The following is a 19,589-nucleotide window of genomic DNA, read 5'->3' on the forward strand; positions in this document are numbered from 1 at the left end:
AATAATCAGTAAATACAGCAAAGCAACAATTAAGAATCAGAGCTGGGCACATATGGCGATCCTCACTCCACAGATGTGGCAAAGTTAGGATAACCTAAGAAATGCTGTTGGCAAAGTTGGCTAGAGGAAAATGCTTAAACCCTCTCTGCCTCTCACCTAGTGGTTTCCCAACTGGGACAGTTTTATTCATTAGCAGACATTTGGCAGTCTCTGGAGATATGGGGATGTCACAACGGTGGGGATATGGCGTTTCCAACCAGCACCTAGCTGATAGATGCTCAGAATGCAGCTAAATATCCTTTGATGCAATCATCTGGTCTAAAACGTCAACAGTAGAATCAAGGTTGAGAAATTCTCTACTAACCTTTAGCCTAATCCCACCCCTACCCACACCAATGGTTAAAGAAAAAATTAAAGAGGAGTAGTATTAGAAGTAGACAGATTCCAAAGTGAACCCTCATTCCTCCACTCATGATATGTGTAGACTCTGACCTGGGCAAACCACTTGAAGGCTCATTTCTTTATTTTGGCTTCAAGAGTAAAGATAACATGCAAGACGAAGCAATGAGCAAAGACTCAGGCCCACCACAGCAATAATAAACAATTGCTATTGCAATTATTACCCAAAATGACAAATCCCACTACGCATCACCTGCAAACATGAATGTTCTTCACAAGAAGGTTTTTGTTGTTGTTTTTCCTAGTAAGATCCAAGATTCTTACCAGCAATCTTGGGGACTTAAGCTATACAAGTTTGAGAATGAACATTTCAAGGACACAAGTTAGGTATATTATAAATCCCTGGGGTGGGAAACGTGTCTACTCATTCTCTAACAAAGGCTACTATCTTAGAGGACACACAACAGACACCTAATAAACACATTTCAATTTTTAAAGGAGCAGAGAAAAAATAATGTACTCATAGCCCTAGAGCCATCATTTGCAGACACTGATAAGCCCCAACCTGCATGCTGAATGGAGCCACCCTGGGAGCTCCAAATGGTCTGTAGTGGCAGCCCTATATTCAAACCAGTCTGAGGATTAACAAGGCCTCTCATCCTACGGCCCAGTCATGGCAAAGTCTAGAGAACCTTTGGAATTCTCTGAGGACTTTCCTATAAGTTCCAGGTTTTTTACCATGAACCTCAAGATGGACTGAAGCCCTAAAGTCACTGCACACCTCCCCCTCTCACACACACACACACAAATACTTCAGTACTGGTAAGTCTTGATAACTTCTTCAGCTTCACTTTCCCAGGATATAAAGTGGGACACGGGAGATAAAGGAAGATAACAAAACCTTTCAGCTACAAAATAGCACAAGTGTAAAAACTCTGATGAACGCACAATGTTTTCAACAAATATTAACAAAAACAACCATCAGTGAGGACATAGTGAGAATTAATTATAATACTTACCACACACACAAATGAAGCAAAGTGCTCTCAGACCCTCAGAAACAGGTGTTGTATGAATACAAGCTACTAATTTGGTGTTTAAAGTCTTTGTAGCCATTTTAAGTTCCAACTCAGGTCGATGAATAGGAAGCAAATGAAATGATGTACTCCGCTAATTCATATTTATAGCATTCACCTCTTTGTAAAAAAAAAAAAAAAAATGGTTCCATCTTTCAACCATTTAAAATATTATAGAAAACAGTTGGGTAGATTATAGAGATGATCATTATATCAAAATCTCAAGAACATGTAAGTCACTAATAATATCTTTATATGCCTGTGAAAGTTATTTCTCACCTGCTTCTGCATTCATATCCAAAAATGTAAAATTCAATTAGTACTAGTCTTTTCTAATTATCATAACCAATCATGTCCATTATATCTCTTTCAGTTTAAAAAACACACAATCCAAGTGTTTAATTGACGAAAATTTTTCTTTAAGAATGTCAAAGATTTAGACAATCTGAGTTCCTAAATTTAATATGGAGTAGACTATAAATCCAGAAATCTAACACTTTAGTAAAATTATTTGCAACTAAATTACCTACTCTGCATGCAGATGGCCCTCAAAATGGTATCTAAGTGTCCCTATGGTACACCTGCAATGCCACAGAATAAATCTTCCTTGAGAGTCTGTTTTTATTTCAAGATCGTATACACATGCAGAAGGAGAGGGCTTTTATTTATTTTATTTAAAAACAAATACACATACTTCAGGGTTCTATGGTATTCACCTAAGTTTTAAGATCTACAGGAAATTTCAAAGAAATTTAGAGCTTGTGCTTGTGTGGAGGTTACCATCTGGAGGTTCCCGGTCACCCCAAAATACTTCTGGGGAAACCTTAGAAATCACTAGTATGCTAATTCTTGCTCTCAGAGGAGACAAAAAATAAAATAAAAAATAAAATGTTGGGAAAGACACAGGCAATCAAAACCAGCTATAAAACTGGGGGGAAATGAGCTTTCACACAAACTGAGCACGTTCCTCTTGCTCTCTCCACTGGGATGAAGGCAGACACTTGGAGGAAGAGAATAAGAGTAAGTAGGCAAGCCATTTAGGGGTGTGGATTGGAAAAAGAGCTCTCCTTCCCCAGGAGAATGTGGCATTCCGCTGGCATATTAGATTGGAAAGTGCAAACACAATAATTAACAGTGAATCCTGAAACTTCAACACACCAGAAAAGGGTGTTACTCCAGAGCAAGGCAGGGAAATAGGAGGAATAAATTAAAGTAGCCTTGGTGGTGCTGGACAGCTCCTTGGGGGGTAAGGTGGCAGCCTAGAGAGCTAATCAAGTTCTCCACACACCTCGGGAAGCTTGGGAAAGCTATAAAGGATGATACCACTCCAGAAATGAGGGGCAGCTACGAGCAGGAGTGGGCGCCCTATCTATTTCTGAATCCAAAATAATGACCTCTGTGTTAAACAAGCACCTTCTTATTCCCTGCTCTGATTTAAGAGCAGAACTTCGAAACTCCCTCCCTGGATTTCTGCTCTCTGGGAAAACACAGGCTGCTGCTGTCTCCCCATCACAATAACACACGTCAATCACAGCTGAACCCAGCACTACTTTCCTTCCCCACCTAGGATTCCAACAATCAGCATGCCCCAGGGCTGATCCCTAGCCTCGTGTGTGAGCGTTTTTCTAGGGCACACCCCCGTAGGCACTTCCACCCCCTGTGTATTTCGCTTAATTATGAAACCTCTTTCTAGAAGCCCTATAATTCTCCCAAGAGTCAAAGTAATTGGTAAAAATTAGACATAAAGAGATACAAGTCCACTTAAAGAGGATACTTTCAACTGTAATTTTTAGAATAATTTTCTTTTTAGTTTCAATATAATTTTGTGCTTTCCCCAATTTCACCCTTTTCAAATGCCAAAGAAAATGTTCGTGCTATCTTGTGGACTATAAAAAAAAGGCAATGTAATGCATTTATACTTCACTTAAGGTCCACAAAGGGTTTCTTTTCTTTGAAGGCCATCTCTTTAAAAAAAAAAAAAAAAAAAAAAGAGTGAAAAATAACATACATATACTCCTGTGGCAAATCACTGTTATTCTGGCAATGAAAGGACTGTGTGTGTGTGTGTGTGTGTGTGTGTGTGTGTGTGTTTTCCATTACTCAGAGTCCATGCCGTGCAGCTGTATTATCAAGATGCACTTTTAATATTGGTAAAAAAGTAAACCAAAGATGAAGCCATCTTGTAAAGAATGATTTTTTTGAATTTTTTATTTTATTATTATTATTATTATTATTATTATTATCATCAACAATGCAAGATTCCATAGCATGGCTTTATTCGACTCTATCCAAAAAAATTCTGTCAAGTAACATCCACTAGCATTCAAAGTAGTGATACTCCAAAGATGAAAGAAAGTTTAACAAGGACGAAAGGAGGTGGGCAGAAATTTAAAAACACAAAAAAAGTAATAGAAGACTCTGAGAAGTCCAGTGACTGCCATGTACAAAAGGGAGAACTGGCCATTCAAAAGATGTATGATTAACTCCAAAGTATCACACAGAAATCTCAGAGGTGGCATGATAGCAGCCAGTGGCATGGTTTGGGGATAAAAGAGAAGTTTTCATATAGAAGTCCAAGCTTCTGATTATTTTTTTTTCCTCATAAAAATTCAAGATTTGGAAACAACAGGGCAGAGCAAAGGCAATGGGTCTCCAATTCCTGAGAGTCCTTGCTCAACAAGCCCAGGCCTGTGGGCATCTGAGTTTGCAAGTCCTGTCATAGATCAAAGGCAGAGTCTTGAGGAATTTAGATTCCTTACAAGAGGTAATGGCTGACCACTCTCTAAGATTTGCTTTCCTGGAAATAAAACAGCCAAAAGCCAAAAGAATTTTCCCTCTGTGCATCACTCGACACCGGGTGGCCAGAGCTGACTCATTCAGCAATCTGTGCTGCTCCTAAGTACTTGGGAGTACAGCCTGCTGATGTGGTGTAAGAGGGAAAATTTCTCAGACTCTAAGCATATGGTCAATTTGGAACAAAGCAGTTCACTACAGCTCTCAGCAATCCTCTGTCTTTTCTAAGAATCCCTGGAGGAATCTGGAAGAGAGAGGACCCAGCAGCCTCGGCTGTGTCAGCACATAGAGAAGTGGTCCCAGCCTTCATAGGCTCACAACAGCCTCACCCCTAATCCAGGCCCTAGTCCTCTCATACCTTTTCTCCCTCTTGAGAATCCTAGACCCTGTGCTCCAGTCTTTCTGTGGTCCATGTTCTGCTTTTCTAGGCTGCAGACCATCTTGGACGTCTCTCTATCTGGAAAGCCCTTCCCACTACTTCTCTGTGCTCAAACTCACCCATCATTCCAGACTCAAAGCAAATGAAAGCCTCCTTTTGTAAAGCTCCCCTATTGTCAAATTCCTGTTAGAGAGGCAAACCAAGACCTTTAGACCAGCTGGGTGGTATATAACTTGTAGATGAAGTTTATGGGCCCCTGGTAGGCTTCTTGAGATCTCAGGGCTCCTTAGTCATCTTTGCACAGTAAAATTATATAACACATATTTATTTTAGAAAAATCCAACTTAAGAGGAGGAACATTTAACACTTAAAAGAGTACCAGTTATTCTACTCAACAGGAAGATGAGCCCCTGAATGGACTGCAAAAAGGATACACGGGGTACCTATTCTTGCAGTTCTGTTTCCCACAGATGTCTCACTTGGACAAGAATCCATCCTCATCCACCACCCCCAAAATCCCAATGAACACACCCAAACCAGTTTAGCTCCCCAACGGGTTCATCAATGGAAACGGTCATGTGATCTAGTCCTGAAGGTAAACATGGACTGGTCAGGTAGAAAGCTGCTACAGTATTACATTTCACGGGCACTCAAAAGACTTTCAAGGGCAATTTGGGTTATATGCATTTTCTACCCCACTGCATTAGCTACAGCTCCTCTGTGTGCCCCACCCCTAGTCAAAAGACACCTGATGATGTTCCTAAGTGACCTGGTCCCTGTGCCTTGTGAGGCATTAGTCCAGGAGACAGACCCAAGAGGCTTCAACCCCATTAGTGATGAAACACATGGGAACACCACCAAGTGATCTCTAAACTAGCTGTGTGTGTGAACAACGACACAGGAGCATTACAAAGAATTTTGTACTTCTACCTACAACTGTAAAACAACCTAGAGATGAATCAAACTCTTAAAAATTCAAAAGTGACATTTTAATAACTTCTCTCAGCTATCAAGTTGTGAGATCTTTAGCAACCACTTCTAAGGAAAACTACCCCCACCAAAATGAAGGATAAGTTAATGACACTTAGAATTCAGAGTGAATTCAACCATATTGTCTGTTAAGAATCACTAAGTGATCCAAAGAGAGTTGAGGAAAGGAAGCAAAACTTTTTCTACTTATTTGTGAAGTATTCCACATATTCGGCTATTCATTCCCGAGTCAGTTTTCAAAGTAACTGACTTTGACTCAATGCAATGCACTGAAATCAAGAACAATTTATAGTTAGAAGTGTAGTTTGGCCTGCCATCTGAAAATGAAATGGCAGTTATCAGAATTTTCAAAAAGAAAAGATCTGATAATTTTCCATGGATGCAAGTGAAATTTGTCAAAATGGTAGAGATTTCAGAGAAATGTTAGTGCTTTTGGAATGACTCATTAATCATTGAGCTAGATTATCAACGATAATCTCCAATTATCTTCATGCCATTAGAAAACATCATAAAACTCTCCCACCCATGTTTATTTCGCCTATGTTTGCCCAAAAGAAATATGACCCAAGTTAAAAGCTCCCTCTTCCTTAAACAGTCCTAGGTTTCCTTTCCCATGGGAGGTGACATCTCCTTTTCCCAAACTCCCACAGCATGAGACACATGAGCTCCATGATATGCAAGTATTCTCAGATGGCAGGTGCCTGGAGGGCAGGCTCCACACCCAAATGAGCCATGCGCTTGCACTGCTACCTTCTCACCAAGTACAGCTCCTGGCCCAATACCTTAAAAAGGTTTCAGGCATATCTTGTTTTATTGCACTTTGAAGAATTTTTAAAATACAAATTGGAGGTTTGTGGCATCCCTAGTTGAGTACATGTATTTGTGCCATTTTCCTGATAGCTCAGCTAATCATTATCATCTTTTAGCAATAAGGTATTTTTAGTTAAGGTGTGTGCATTGATTTTTTAGATAAAATACTATGGCACACTTAAGAGATTATAGTATAAGCATAACTTAAAAAAAATTTTTTTAATAGTTGTATATGGACAGTAGCATGCCTTTATCTCATTTTTTATGTGGTGCTAAGAATCAAACCCAGGCTCTCACACATGCTAGGCAAGCGCTCTGCCACTTAGCCACAGCCCCATCCCTAAGCATAACTTTTATATGCACTGGGAAACCAACAGTTTGTTTGACTAGCTTTATTGTGATATTTATGGCGGTCTGAAACCAAACCCATAATATCTCCAAGGTTTGCTTGTACAAGCTCAGTAGGCGTTCATGAATGAATGAATAAGGGAATAAATGAAGATTATTAAATGTTCTTTTCCTTGGTATTGCTAAACACTCCAAAGTGCAGTTATTTGCTAAAAACTTTTGCATTCACCTTTCAAACACAACAGATTGATAGCCAAGTTTCAAGTAGTCATTCCATGGCGATTCTTGGTAACAAATTTCCTTTGAACAGATAGTACCGTAGAGTTTAGCTAGATCTCTTTCAACATGCCCTACTTGGAAAATGTTAACCAGACATTTACTTCCTTTTTGAGAGCTAAATAACTTCATTTAACAGCATCTACAGCTGTCAGAACTTTGGCAGTCTTTGTGAAAAATATAATTTTAACTGTCCATATTAAAAATTAATCACATAAGGTTTTCTTTGTTTTGTTTTTATTACTTGAACTCCCTACTGATACAGAAAAAATATTCTGTGGGTTTCTTTGTTTGCTTATTTTTAGTACAGTGGGGGTCTTTCCCTCATGATGTGAAAACATATGGTTATCACAATGGCCGGGAGAGAAAAATGCCTGCACTTTAGAATTATAATGACCCTGCCTCTAACTTCCACCACTCCTCCCACCCAACACCACTGTGGATGGAAATGCAGGAGATTCTCTTGGCCATTTTTGCCTTGCTTCATGGGGTAAGTTATCAAGCTTTTGTGGCTTTCCTTTTGAACAGTAGTTTCAAAGATCCAACATGAAGTTAACATAGAAATTTCTTTCTCCATAGCTGCTCACCAAGGAGCTGGAATGTTCATTGAAGTGCTCAAGGAAGTTCTCTCAGGCATTCTGGACCAGAGTGAACCCAAACCCAAGGAGACTGCCATCTTCCCTGTGGTGAAAGTCTTCCTGTACACCAGTGTCTGGTTCTTAGGAGCCTGAATCATTTCTCTCTTCTGGAAATTTAGTTCATTTGCTTGTAACCCATTTTCAGCAAAGTGAAGAGCCCCTCTTTAACCCCTCTCCAGATCCACTGCTGGCTTATAATGGACTATCTGTCAAAGTGGGGGTTTTCATTCCTGAAGAGGCACTTCCTCACCCATTTCATTCCACCAAAGTCTGAACAGATCTTGCAAATCACATGGTACCAACCTCTCACTGTACCAATTAGAAAATGGTAGGCCCCCCAAAGCCACAGATGTGCTTCCCACGCTACACCACTTGGCAGGAGCCAAGTACAGCCTGGAACATGGGTCCTCCCACCAAGAGCCCCGTGTCCTTGCTCACCTTTCCTGGTCTGAGAGCTCTCCTGGGAGTGGTAATTCCTAACACTGTTGCTGAGGCCAGGCATGGGGGTAGACAAGAAGTAGTTAGGTCTTCTACACCTTTGCTATTCAAAGTGTGGTCCACAGGCCAACAGCATCAGCATCATCTGGAAACATGTTGGAGATGCAGCACCCAGGCCTTAGCCCAGACCTCCTATTTAATAACATCCCCAGAACAGTCATCAGCATATTAAAGTTGAGAAGCGCTACTCCATGGCAGGGGGAGAAAAGGATTCACCTTCACATTTTGAATTGATGTAGTTACAACGTGATGACTTCATGCCCCTGTCCTAATATCACCTCTTATTGCAGAATTATACCAATGAATCCTCCTACAATATGACCCTAAAGGACTTGTCTCCTCTAAATACTAAAGCCAAGAGAAAGGTCTATGGAATAGGATCACTGGAGCTCACTAAATGCCTTGTGTAATCTAAAAAAAAAAAAAAAAAAAAAGTGTTACAGCTTAGATATGAGGTACCCCCCAAAAGCTCATGTGAGAGACAAGGCAAAAAGGTTTAAAGGTGAAATGATTAAGTTAAAATTTCTCATAACCCAATCAGTGCATTAATACCATGATAGGGATTGACTGGGCAGGTGGGTTGTGTAAAGGAGGTGGGTCACTGGGGATGTGTCTTTTGAGGTACATATTTTGTCCCTGGTGAGTGGTGTGATGTTTGTATGTGTCTCTCTGCTTCCTGGTGTGATGTTTTGAGAAGCTTCCTTCTACCACGCTCTTTGGCCATGATGTTTTGCCTCACCTTGGGCCTTGAGAAATGGAGTCAGCAATCTATGGCCTGAGACCTCTGAAAACCTGAGGGCCAAATAACTCTTAAAATTGATCCGGTCTTTAGGTTAGAGCAACGAAAAAACTGACTAAAATAGTAAGCCTATCTCATTCAGTTGCATTTCTGAAATTATTTGAAGACTATTGAGTGGTAAAATGGAAGGAGGAATTGCTTCACCTAAAATCTGAGATATCCGTCCATTTATTTATTTATTTATTTATGGGGGCAGACCATTTCCAGAGGGTTTGTATAGTTTTACGTGTCCAACAACAATGTATATGGGTTAGTAGCTTAATTTGGGCGTGGTGGGGGGTACTGGGGAATTGAACTCGGGGGCACTTGACCACTGAGCCACATCCCCAGCCCTATTTTGTATTTTATTTAGAGACAGGGTTGCACCGAGTTGCTTAGCACCTGGCTTTTGCTGAGGCTGGCTTTGAATTCACAATCCTCCTGCCTCAGTCTCCTGAGCTCTGGGATTACAGGTGTGTGCCACCACGCCCAGCCAATTTTTTCATTAAGGAGGTATCCACAAGAAATTGTGGGTGCAAGAACATAGCAAGTGCATGAGGCCAGTATTATGAATGCAGGAATAGGAGCCAGCTGTCCTGGGAGCAAGTCAGAGCTCTACTTGCTGCCATCTGAGTACCCTTGAAAGTCTGTGCCTCAGTTCCCTCCTCTTTAAAAGGGGAATGAACATAGCACCCATTTCATGAGCTGATAAAGATGAAATGATACCTATAAAGGCTAGCACACAATGCATGCTCCATAAATGTGAGCTGTAGTCATTACACATATCCTGTGTGTCAGTGTAACTTAAAACCACTCTGGCCCCCAGAATAATTTCCTCTTGTGATTGACCCAGGTATTGATCCACGCCAGTTGACAAAGTACATAAAAGGCAGACACTGAACAAAGTCCCACCCTACAAAAACAGAGTGTTTCTAGACTCTAGCAAAGGCGTGCACCACCTTCCACTTGGAATTCTAATGCATGGTGACATGGACTAAGTGCCCTAGAGCGTGATCAGCCATGAGGAAATAAAGAAAAGAGAAGTCCACCTTAGTCACGCAACCTCATGCCTTGCAGCTGTCCCTTGTGGGCACACTAGTGAAACACTCTGTCCACTGCAAAGCAACTTTTACACGGAAAGAGGGAGGAGCAGTCATGTAGCACCCTCTCTTTAAAACATGCCCCATGTTGTCCTTCCTTGTGAGTTAGCCAAAGGACAAGTCTGTTTTCCTTTCCCAGACTTCATTTCAGTTTTTATTTTTATAAAAGCAGCAAAAACATTGCACTCTCCATTCCATCGTTTGTTTAAAAAAAATCCATTTAAAATTAAATTTGCTCTTTTTGAAGGATTAGTCCCCACTTCTTTTCCTAATTAGGTCCAATCAAAATATAAAAGTAAGCATCCCACTGGACAAGCCAAACTGAAAAACATCCTCCAAACTTCAAAAATCAAAATCAGACCAAACCAACAACGGAACATAATTTTAGTGCCCCCCCCCAAAAAAAGGTGACTGACAGAACTTATGGGGAGTTCAAAATTTTAAAGCATTCTTAAGACTTTTGGAGGGGGAAGAAATCAAGTTTGTATATGGTCTTTAATAAAATCACTATTTTCCAGCCATGCTTTTCAGATTAATAGTATTATTATATTTTTACTAGCTGCACCATGCAGGGAGTACACCTATTTAGAGGAAACATTTTTCTAGTTGAGTTTAACCTAATAAATTAAAGGAGAGGATATAAAAAAAGAACTCTCAACTTGCAGTTAGGCATGACATTTGTTTTTCATCGTGGGAGGCTCTGAGATTTCTCTCTGGTCGTCTTTTTTGCCTTACCTGCCAGAGGGCAAAGGCCCTGGGAACAGCTACTTGCCCCCATCCTCTGCCCTCCCCTCCTCCAGTCAACACAGCTGAGCCACCCTGGATGCTCACTGGTTCCCTCCTTACCTGTCAGTTTTCTTGATCAGGATGGCTCTAAAGATGTGCTCGAGGGGCATCTTCTCCTGCTTGTGAGTGGGCTGCACAAAGGGGTGCAGGGTAGCCAGGGAGAACCCCTGCTGATACAGCTCCAGAAGCTGGGCAGGTAGGTCCCTCAACGAGGCCAGCCTCACCGCAGAGGACCGAGGGAGCTCCGCTGGAAGTGGAGAGAGGAGAGAGGCTCATCAGAGACCCACAAAAACCACCCTCTGCACCCCACAGAAAACCCTCTCCTTTTGCCTTTGGGGAAGACCCTCAAGGTCATCTTTTGCTAAATATGAATTTATTCCCGTCTTTACTGCCTTCAAAGAGACATTATAAGCAGCCTGTCATTTACAACTCATCCAAAGGCATCAGGGATGGGATGTCTTGCATCTAGAGTCAGTACTCTCAGTGATCAATGGAAAAGTCATTTCCACCCCAGTGAGGAAAGGAGGGAAGAAGGAGGGGAAGAGACTAAATGCAAATACAAAATTCTGGGCGGCAAAAAAAAAACAGTGTCAAAAGACAAAATTTCAGTGACACTTACAAATGTAAGTTCTTAATTTGCAAAGAAATTACGGGCTTCCACCTATCTCCCCTCAAAATAGAAAAAGGGGCAAAGGGTATGAACAGGCAGTTGTTTAAAAAACATAAAAGGCTAGTCTTTACTTGAAAAGCCACTCAAATTAACATTAGAAGTTCACATGTCAAAACAAGAAATATTTTTCACCTATTATACTATCTTAAAATTTGGGTCTTAAATTCAGTTATTTTTGTGAAGGGAAGACAAGGCTCCAAAGTTAAATGGTATATATACACGTACATGTAATGGGAAGTCTACAGCCTAGCCCTACCTCCAGTTTTATCCTAGAGGCAATGAATATTATTTCTTTTTTGTATATGAATTGACAATTTTTGAATTCAGACATGATAAATACCATTTTGTGCATAATCTCCTTCCCCTTCTATACAGATGGCTGGATAACATTACACACCTGGTTTTCCATCAATTGACAGGATACTTTTCCCACAGACCATTCCACAACAGTCCCCAGAGCTCTTCCCCATCTGTTTTTCATAGATTGTATAGGCTATAACACAAGACCAAACTTCTGCTTCTACAGGTTTTAATAAAAATATTCCTACATGATTTCATACGTGTATACACCTACCACATTAAAAATAAATAAATTCCTAGACATGGAATTGCAGGGTTACAGACTGATTTTTTCAGATATTGCCAGACTTCTTCCATAGAATAGTACAGACTTACCCCCTATCAGTGGTATATAAGTGTTTCTTTTCCCATACCCTGGAAAATCTCAGTAAAAAAGTAATCCCTGTAAGGTAGGAAATTTTTTTCTTCTAGGTAATTTGTACTTTTAGTAAACATTTCGTATTTCAGTGCTGTTTCCTCTTCTGTGAACTGTCTTGTGTATAATCTTTACTTAGTATGCTATTGGATTATTGGTCTTTTCTATTCATCTGTAGGAATTCTTTATATATTAGGGAACCTCTTCCCCCAATTTGTTGCTAGTCTTTTGACTTTGCATAAAGTAGATTTTATCATGAATTATTTTATGAAGTTAAATTTATCAATCCTGTCTTCAATGGCTTATGAGTTTCATGTTATAGAAGATATGGGATTATAAAACAATTTCCCTGTGAATTCTTATAACACATATTTCATTTTTTACATGTAAATCCTGAATTTATCTTAAGTATGTGATATGAATTCAACATCTTCCCCCCCCAGAGTTTATCCATTTGAGATGTGACTTTTATCATATAAATGAATTTACTTAAGTTTATGATTGTAATCTGTTTGTGTATAGCACTGTTTTTAAACAATGTTTTTATATGTTTTCATATCTGGTTAGGCTATTTCTTGAATCTTCTTACCTTCTTGTTTATTTTCTCAATCTTGTCTAATTTGTTTCATTTTTCCAAATGGTCTTTAAAAAACTCAGCTGATTAAATTCCTCCTCCTCACCCGCAAAATGTTGGTAGTTTTACTGGCTCATGTTCAAATTATGAAGGAGAATGGATATTTTTCCATCATGCCATCCAACATAGCCTAACTTTGATTTATTCAACTCCTCTTTTGGGTCCCTCAGGAGCATATTAAAGTTTTTTTTCCCCACTTGGATATTGCATATTTATCAAGTTGAATCCTACTTACTTCTTTTACAGGTTCTCTTACTTCTATAATGCTTATGCTAGCAAAACAGCCATGCTCATTACAGCTGGTAGGAGCAGACCTTTCTGGAGGATGCATTCAGACCTAAACTAACTCACTCACTCTCTCTCTCTCTCTCTCTCTCTCTCTCTCTCTCTCTCTCTCTCACACACACACACACACACACACACACACACACACAACCCTCTGCCCAACAACCCCACAACAACTGGTGTTAATCCTACAGTAGATTCATAAACGTCTTTCAAAATATAAGGAAAAAGGGCTGGGATTATGGCTGTGTGGTAGAGCACTTGGCTAGCCCATGTGAAACACTGGGTTCAATCCTCAACACCACATAAAATAAATAAAGGTATTGTGTCCATCTAGAATCAATCAATCAATCAAGTGTATAAGGAAAAAGTAGCAGCATCACAGCCACACGATGGGTCAAGATAGTTGCTGTGTCACCAGGTTCCAACCAACAGAGTTACTCTCAATGGAGGAGGGCTGACCTTTCACTGTAGAGGAATACAAGGGCAGCACGCTCACGTGGGTACTGAGGTGGCTGTCCTGGAAGATTCTCCTTACCTGCCCCTGCTCCTCCACAAGCCAACCTGGGCCAGGCTCCTTTTCTCTACCTCCTTTCTCCCCCTAGATGCAGGGGCGACTATCTGCCTCCAACCTGGACAGCACTACTGCATCCTGGACGTGGAAACGTATGCCATGGTAAGTCTGAAAGTGGTAAATCAGCTGGGGAGAAGTGAACACTGACTGGACATTGAGGAACTGCAGTAATCGTTTAAGTGTGACGATGGTACCCTGGTCACACATAAAAATCGAATCCTCATCTATTAAAATGCAGTTTGAGACATGGTATAGTGAGGCCAGATGTCTTAGAGCCATTTTAAAATATGTGCTGTTAGGGGCTGGGGCTGTAGCTCAGAGCTTTTGCCTCACATGGGCGAGGCATTGGGTTCGAGTCTCAGCACATTAAAAAAATAAAGATATTGTGTCTGCTATACCTAAAAGTAAGTTGTTTTTGTTTTTTTTTTTTTTTAAATGTGCTCTTAGTCAAGTGGGTAAGACTGGGACAAGAGACTGGGCAGATACGACTACCTATAACATCTGGATAATAAAATCTGGGAGTCTTTCTATGCTATGTTTTTATAAATATTGGAATTGTCTAAATAAAAAAAACTGAAAAATAAACACTAAGAAAAAATTTGGATATTCACTACAGTATTGTTATAATAGCAAAAAAAAACTGGAACCAAAGAGTTCTTCATTGAGGACTATTCAGTAATGGCAATAACCTAATGATGACTCCTATGAACATTAAGAAAATTGAGGTAAATCTGTTATGTGCTAATATGGGTCGAGTATAACATGCATTGCCAAGTTAAAAAGTACCCAACTCTTAATGACAGTCATGCTTAATTTGAAAAAAAAAAAAAAAAAAGAAAGAAAGAAAGAAAGATGGATAGGCATGAGTAAAGTGGGTTTTTTTTCCTGGAAGAAATTACAAAGATGTAAACATTGGACAGGGGGACTAGAGTAGGGAGAAAGGAGTAGAGAGATCATTTTTACTTAATACTTTCAAAACTATCATAAAAAGAATCCAGTGCAGTGGTGCATACCTGTACTCCTAGCAGCTCGGGAAGCTGAGGCAGAAGGATTGTGAATTCAAAGCCAGCCTCGATAACTCAGTGAGACTCTAAACAACTCAGTGAGATCTAAATAAAATATAAAAAGAGCTGGGTATATAGCTCAGTGGTTGAGTGCCCCTGGGTTCAATCCTGGGTGTGTACATACACGTATACACACACACACACACACACACACACACACACACACACACACAAAAGAACTATTACAGGGATCATTTCAATGGAGAGTTTATAAAGTATTCTTATTTTCTTCTTTATATTTAAAAATATTTAAAAGATAATGTCAGCAAAAGCAAGGCGCTAAGCAACTCAGCAAGACCCTGTCTCTAAATAAAATAGAAAACAGGACTGAGGATGTGGCTCAGTGGTGGAGTGTCCCCAAGTTCAATCCCCAATACCACCCACCAAAACGAAGTTGTTTTGTTTTGTTTTGGTACTGGGAACTGAACTCAGGGGTGCCTAACCACTGGATAACATCCACAACCCTTTTTTGTATTTTATTTAGAGAGAAGGTCTTGTTGAGTTGATTAGTGTCTCACTAAATTGCTGAAACTGGCTTTGAACTCACGATCCTCCTGCCTCAGCCTCCCGAGTCACTGGGATTACAGGCGTGTGCCATCATACCTGGCAAGATAATGTTTTTTTAAATGATGCTTGGTTTTAAAAAATTTAAAATCAAGATCTAGGGTACTTAAGAATTCTATGTATCATTAGATACTGTGGCTTTCATTTCCATACATCATGCAAGAAATTTACAGGAAAAAAAAATCCATAGCAATGATTCACTCTAAATCAAGTGTCCAGCATCGTGGAGGAACCTCCATTAATAACAATGACAAATGTAAGACTGGTTAGAAAAGCATGCAATCTCTCCCCTGAAGGATAATTTCCAGATATGTTGCTAAAGAGGAAAGGAAAAAAAAAAAAATCCAAAGGCAAATCTGGTAAAGATGGAGTTCAGTGGCAAAGATCTTGCCGAACAAAATCTAAGACCCTGGATTTGATCCTCAGCACTGCCAAAAAATAAATAAATCTAAATCTTCAATTTTCTCTACAAACTTTTCTAAATGTGTCAGGTATTTCAAGCTCTGCCATAATAAACCTTTAAGATTTTGTTAATTTGTGTTTCTTCTTATGCATCCTGCTATAATAAAACAATATAAGCAGCGGATGTATATAGAAATCAGAATTTTTTTTTTTTTTTAAACAGGGTCTCACTCATTGTCCAACCTGTCCTCAAACCCTGGAGGGAGGAGGAACACAAGTGATCCTCCCACCTCAGTTTCCTGAGTAGCTAAGACTCAGGTTTGTGCCAGACACAAGGCAGGATTCTACTGTCAGCAGCATTCCTCTCTGGTTGCTGACCGTGGCCTATAAACTATTTCCATTTAGAAAATGGAGAAACTTCACCTGTCTTTCATCATAAGCAGTTGTGACAATCAGATAGATTGATGAGCGTGTAATCAGCAAAGCCCATAACCCACCATCAGTCAGTAGAGTTAGCAGTAGTGGGCGGGGGTGCCAGGCTGGTTGGGGACAGTGATGACAATATGGGACGGGGGCCATTAAATTGTTCTCCATTCCCACTCAAGCCCTTCAATCTCTATACTCCCAAACCAGTGCACTAAAAATATTAGTCAATCAACTGCTTTATAGTTAAACACTTCCTGAATAAAACATAACGCCTTTTAAATTTTTATTTTAAAAAATCTCAAGATGTATCTCCTGTCAAAACTTGGCAATTTTACGACTTTAATTTTTGGTATGCGTGCTGTCAAAGTACATTTAGCTTCATGGTTAACAAAAACAAAAACGAATCTCAACAATCCTATCTCAGGGGGAAAAAAAGAACTCCTATTGTAAATATGATTAAGGGCCTTAATTTCATTTTTCTATTTGAACCTTAACCTTAAAAGGAAAAAAAACACACAAAAAACTAGTTCTTATAAAGTACCAATCCCCCAATGTTACTATCAGAAAAATAAACGAGGGAATGATTTATATGTTTGGATGTTCATACTAATGGTAAGCTGGTTGGTCCGTTTCTCACCCTACCCATCAGAGAAACCTCTTCACTGTTTTGTCATAGTTGTCTGATCTCATTTACTGATTATGTAACCTTGGATAAATCACAAAATTCCCTCCCCATCTCCTGGGTCTTTCCTTCATTTAGAAATGAAGACCCTGGAAAGGCAGTTGCAAAAGGAGCTTTCAACTTTAAAGATGTAATGATTTTATTATTCCTACTTGGAAACTAAGGAATCTGTTTATAACCAATAAATGTTTCAGTGTGAACCAAAACAGTCCTCCCACACCAGAACCAGAACAGGAATAAGAAACAACACAGGAAGACATCTGCTGCCACCAGGCAGGGGGATTGCCACAGTTGAGTGTCTGCCCCCTGCCTGCCCAGACACCAGTGGCAGCTCACCAGGGAGTGCAGGGGCTTCTCAGGGGAGCTGTAGACAAGTAAGATGGTAGGGAGGAAAGGGGTGTTCTAAGGAGCATCGCTAGGGAAAATGGGTCCCCTTCATCCTGGCGGGGTTTTAATCAGGAAAATGATATTGTTCTGAGTACATAAACCATCACATAACAAGTAAAAATTCCCAATCATAATTTCATATGTGGAGGATAAGGGACACTGATGAGGCAGTCTCAGCCACTGCTCCTCTGCCTGGAAAGGAGATGCCACCCTGCTCAGAGTGGGCAGCCCCCTTAGGGGTGGTCACATTCCTCTCCACTTCTGAATCTGCCCATATTCCATCTACAGTGATCAGACCACAAGCCTTGTCCAGACTGGCCACCCACCAGGCCATGTCCATGTCCCACCCCAGGGCTCTGTCCTTTTACAATAGTGTAAAGGCCAGTTCTCTGGCTGGCTGCTCCTCCACCTGGGTAGGAGCAGAGTCACACATACTACTAGATGTTAACACACACTACAAATTATAATCAAAATACTGTGACGTCAATCAATAGACCAAAGGAACAATAAAGAGCCAGAAATAAAGTATAGGTGGAAATTCAAACTACAACAAACGTGGCATGATATTCAGCAGCAAAGTTAACTTAATAAATGCTGCTGGCAAAGATGGCTACCTAGAATAAAGTGAGGACCCCCCCTAATCACACCCTGGCTCTTACCCAGAGGTGCTCTATTGGGGAGTGGTTCTATCCATCAGCAAACATTTGACAATGGCTGAACAACATCAATATTATTATTATTATTATTATTATTATTATTATTTTGGTACTGGGAATTGAACCCAGGGGTGCTCTACCACTGAGCCACATCCCCAGCTCTTTTTTATCTTTCATTTAAAGATAGGTTGGCTTTGAACTCACAATTCTCCTGCCTTGGCCTCCCGCACCATTGGGATTATAGGTGCACACCACCGCACCCAGAGGCTAAAGACATTTTTGATTGTCAAAACTCCGGGATGCTGGTGTGGAGGGTAGAGGTGCCACTGGCACCTAGTGAGCAGAGGCCAGAAATGCCTCTAAATGCCCCACAGTGCACCGGCCTAGAGGCACACAGGGTCTGGCACAGATTCCCAGGCCATGAACTGGGGTCTCCACGAGCCTTGTAAGGAAAGGAGAAGAGCCACAAGCCAGGGGAAGAATGATGAGCCCTGAAGTTTCCCTTAGCCCCAGGAGACAGCATCTTGCCCCACCTGGCCAAGTTACTGCCAATGGGCACATGGGCTTCATGGTGCCACAACTTCCAATTCCACCTTCAAGAAGTCAGACATCGAGAATCTTACCATTTCCAACCTTATACAACCCCAAGTCAAGACTTGGCTACAAAGTCTAGATGGGGCTTTGATAAATGTGGGGCAGAGGTACCCCCCAGTCCTTCCTCAACCCTGTTCCTGGCACTGTTGAGGGGCAGCTGGAGCATCAGCAGTTCTGTAGTGAAAAGTGCATGTGACAGGTCACTCCCACATCATCATGTATATGTGTTTCAGGGACACCTATGCAGGTGTCTGACACTGGCCTCTGCTTCCTAAACCAACCCTCCCCCTTCCCTATACTGGTGTTGAGATGAACAAAGAGTTTAGAACCACATAATTATGTTTTTAATCCCCTGAAAATCTTTTTCCCCCGACTTTACCAAAAACAGGCTTTTCTAAAAAAAAAAAAAAAAAAAAAAAAAAAAAAAATCAAAATATGGAAACAGCTGTTGAAAAAATGCATTTTGAGTAATCATGAGAACCTCAAGTTTTTTTTTCAAATACATGTTTTTCTTTCAGAAAACAACAATATCAACAAATAACCATCATTCCAAGAGTTAGAGAAAAGAAAAAGGAAAAGAAAGGAATGAAAACAGAGGGAAAAACATAATCCACAACACCACACATTTCTCAACACTCCGGGGATAGAGGAGATTTTGTTTTTGCTATGACTATGTTTTGTTTAGTAAAAACATTCGCAGCCACATTTATTCCCTGGAAACCAAGCTCTTCAGATGCCTTTAGGAAGAGTCCAAGCGATCATGTCTGCAGCCTCAGACTTGATGATTGGAAAGTACCAGCCTCCAGCACAAGAAAGAAGCCGCTGCAGGCCCCACTCAACTCCACCACGCAGGCGGCAGCAACAGTGCCAATTATTTTACCCAGCGATCATTTGTGACTTTAACCCAATTATTCAAAGTCTGGCTTTGCTTTTCTAATTACATCCGCTAATGGATCTGTCAATACCACAGAGCACAAGGCCAGGGCGACAGCACCTCTCAGGGAATTTCTCACAGGTGAAGCCGATAATGACACTGTTCGACCAAAAATAATTTTTTTTAAGTTC

At 40.5% G+C, this 19,589-nt stretch overlaps 1 protein-coding gene across 1 annotated transcript in view; it reads right to left on the reverse strand.

Moving 5' to 3' along the window:
• Rftn1 (raftlin, lipid raft linker 1) overlaps positions 1 to 19,589 on the reverse strand; it is a 202,728-nt gene that overhangs the window by 109,846 nt on the left and 73,293 nt on the right. Inside the window, exon 3 of the mRNA XM_076842179.1 lies at positions 10,932 to 11,118. Coding sequence (XP_076698294.1) covers positions 10,932 to 11,118 — 187 coding nt within the window. The remainder of the gene's footprint in view (positions 1 to 10,931; positions 11,119 to 19,589) is intronic.

Source organism: Callospermophilus lateralis, chromosome 1, assembly GCF_048772815.1.
Source record: "Callospermophilus lateralis isolate mCalLat2 chromosome 1, mCalLat2.hap1, whole genome shotgun sequence".
NCBI classification, from domain to species: Eukaryota; Metazoa; Chordata; class Mammalia; order Rodentia; family Sciuridae; genus Callospermophilus; species Callospermophilus lateralis.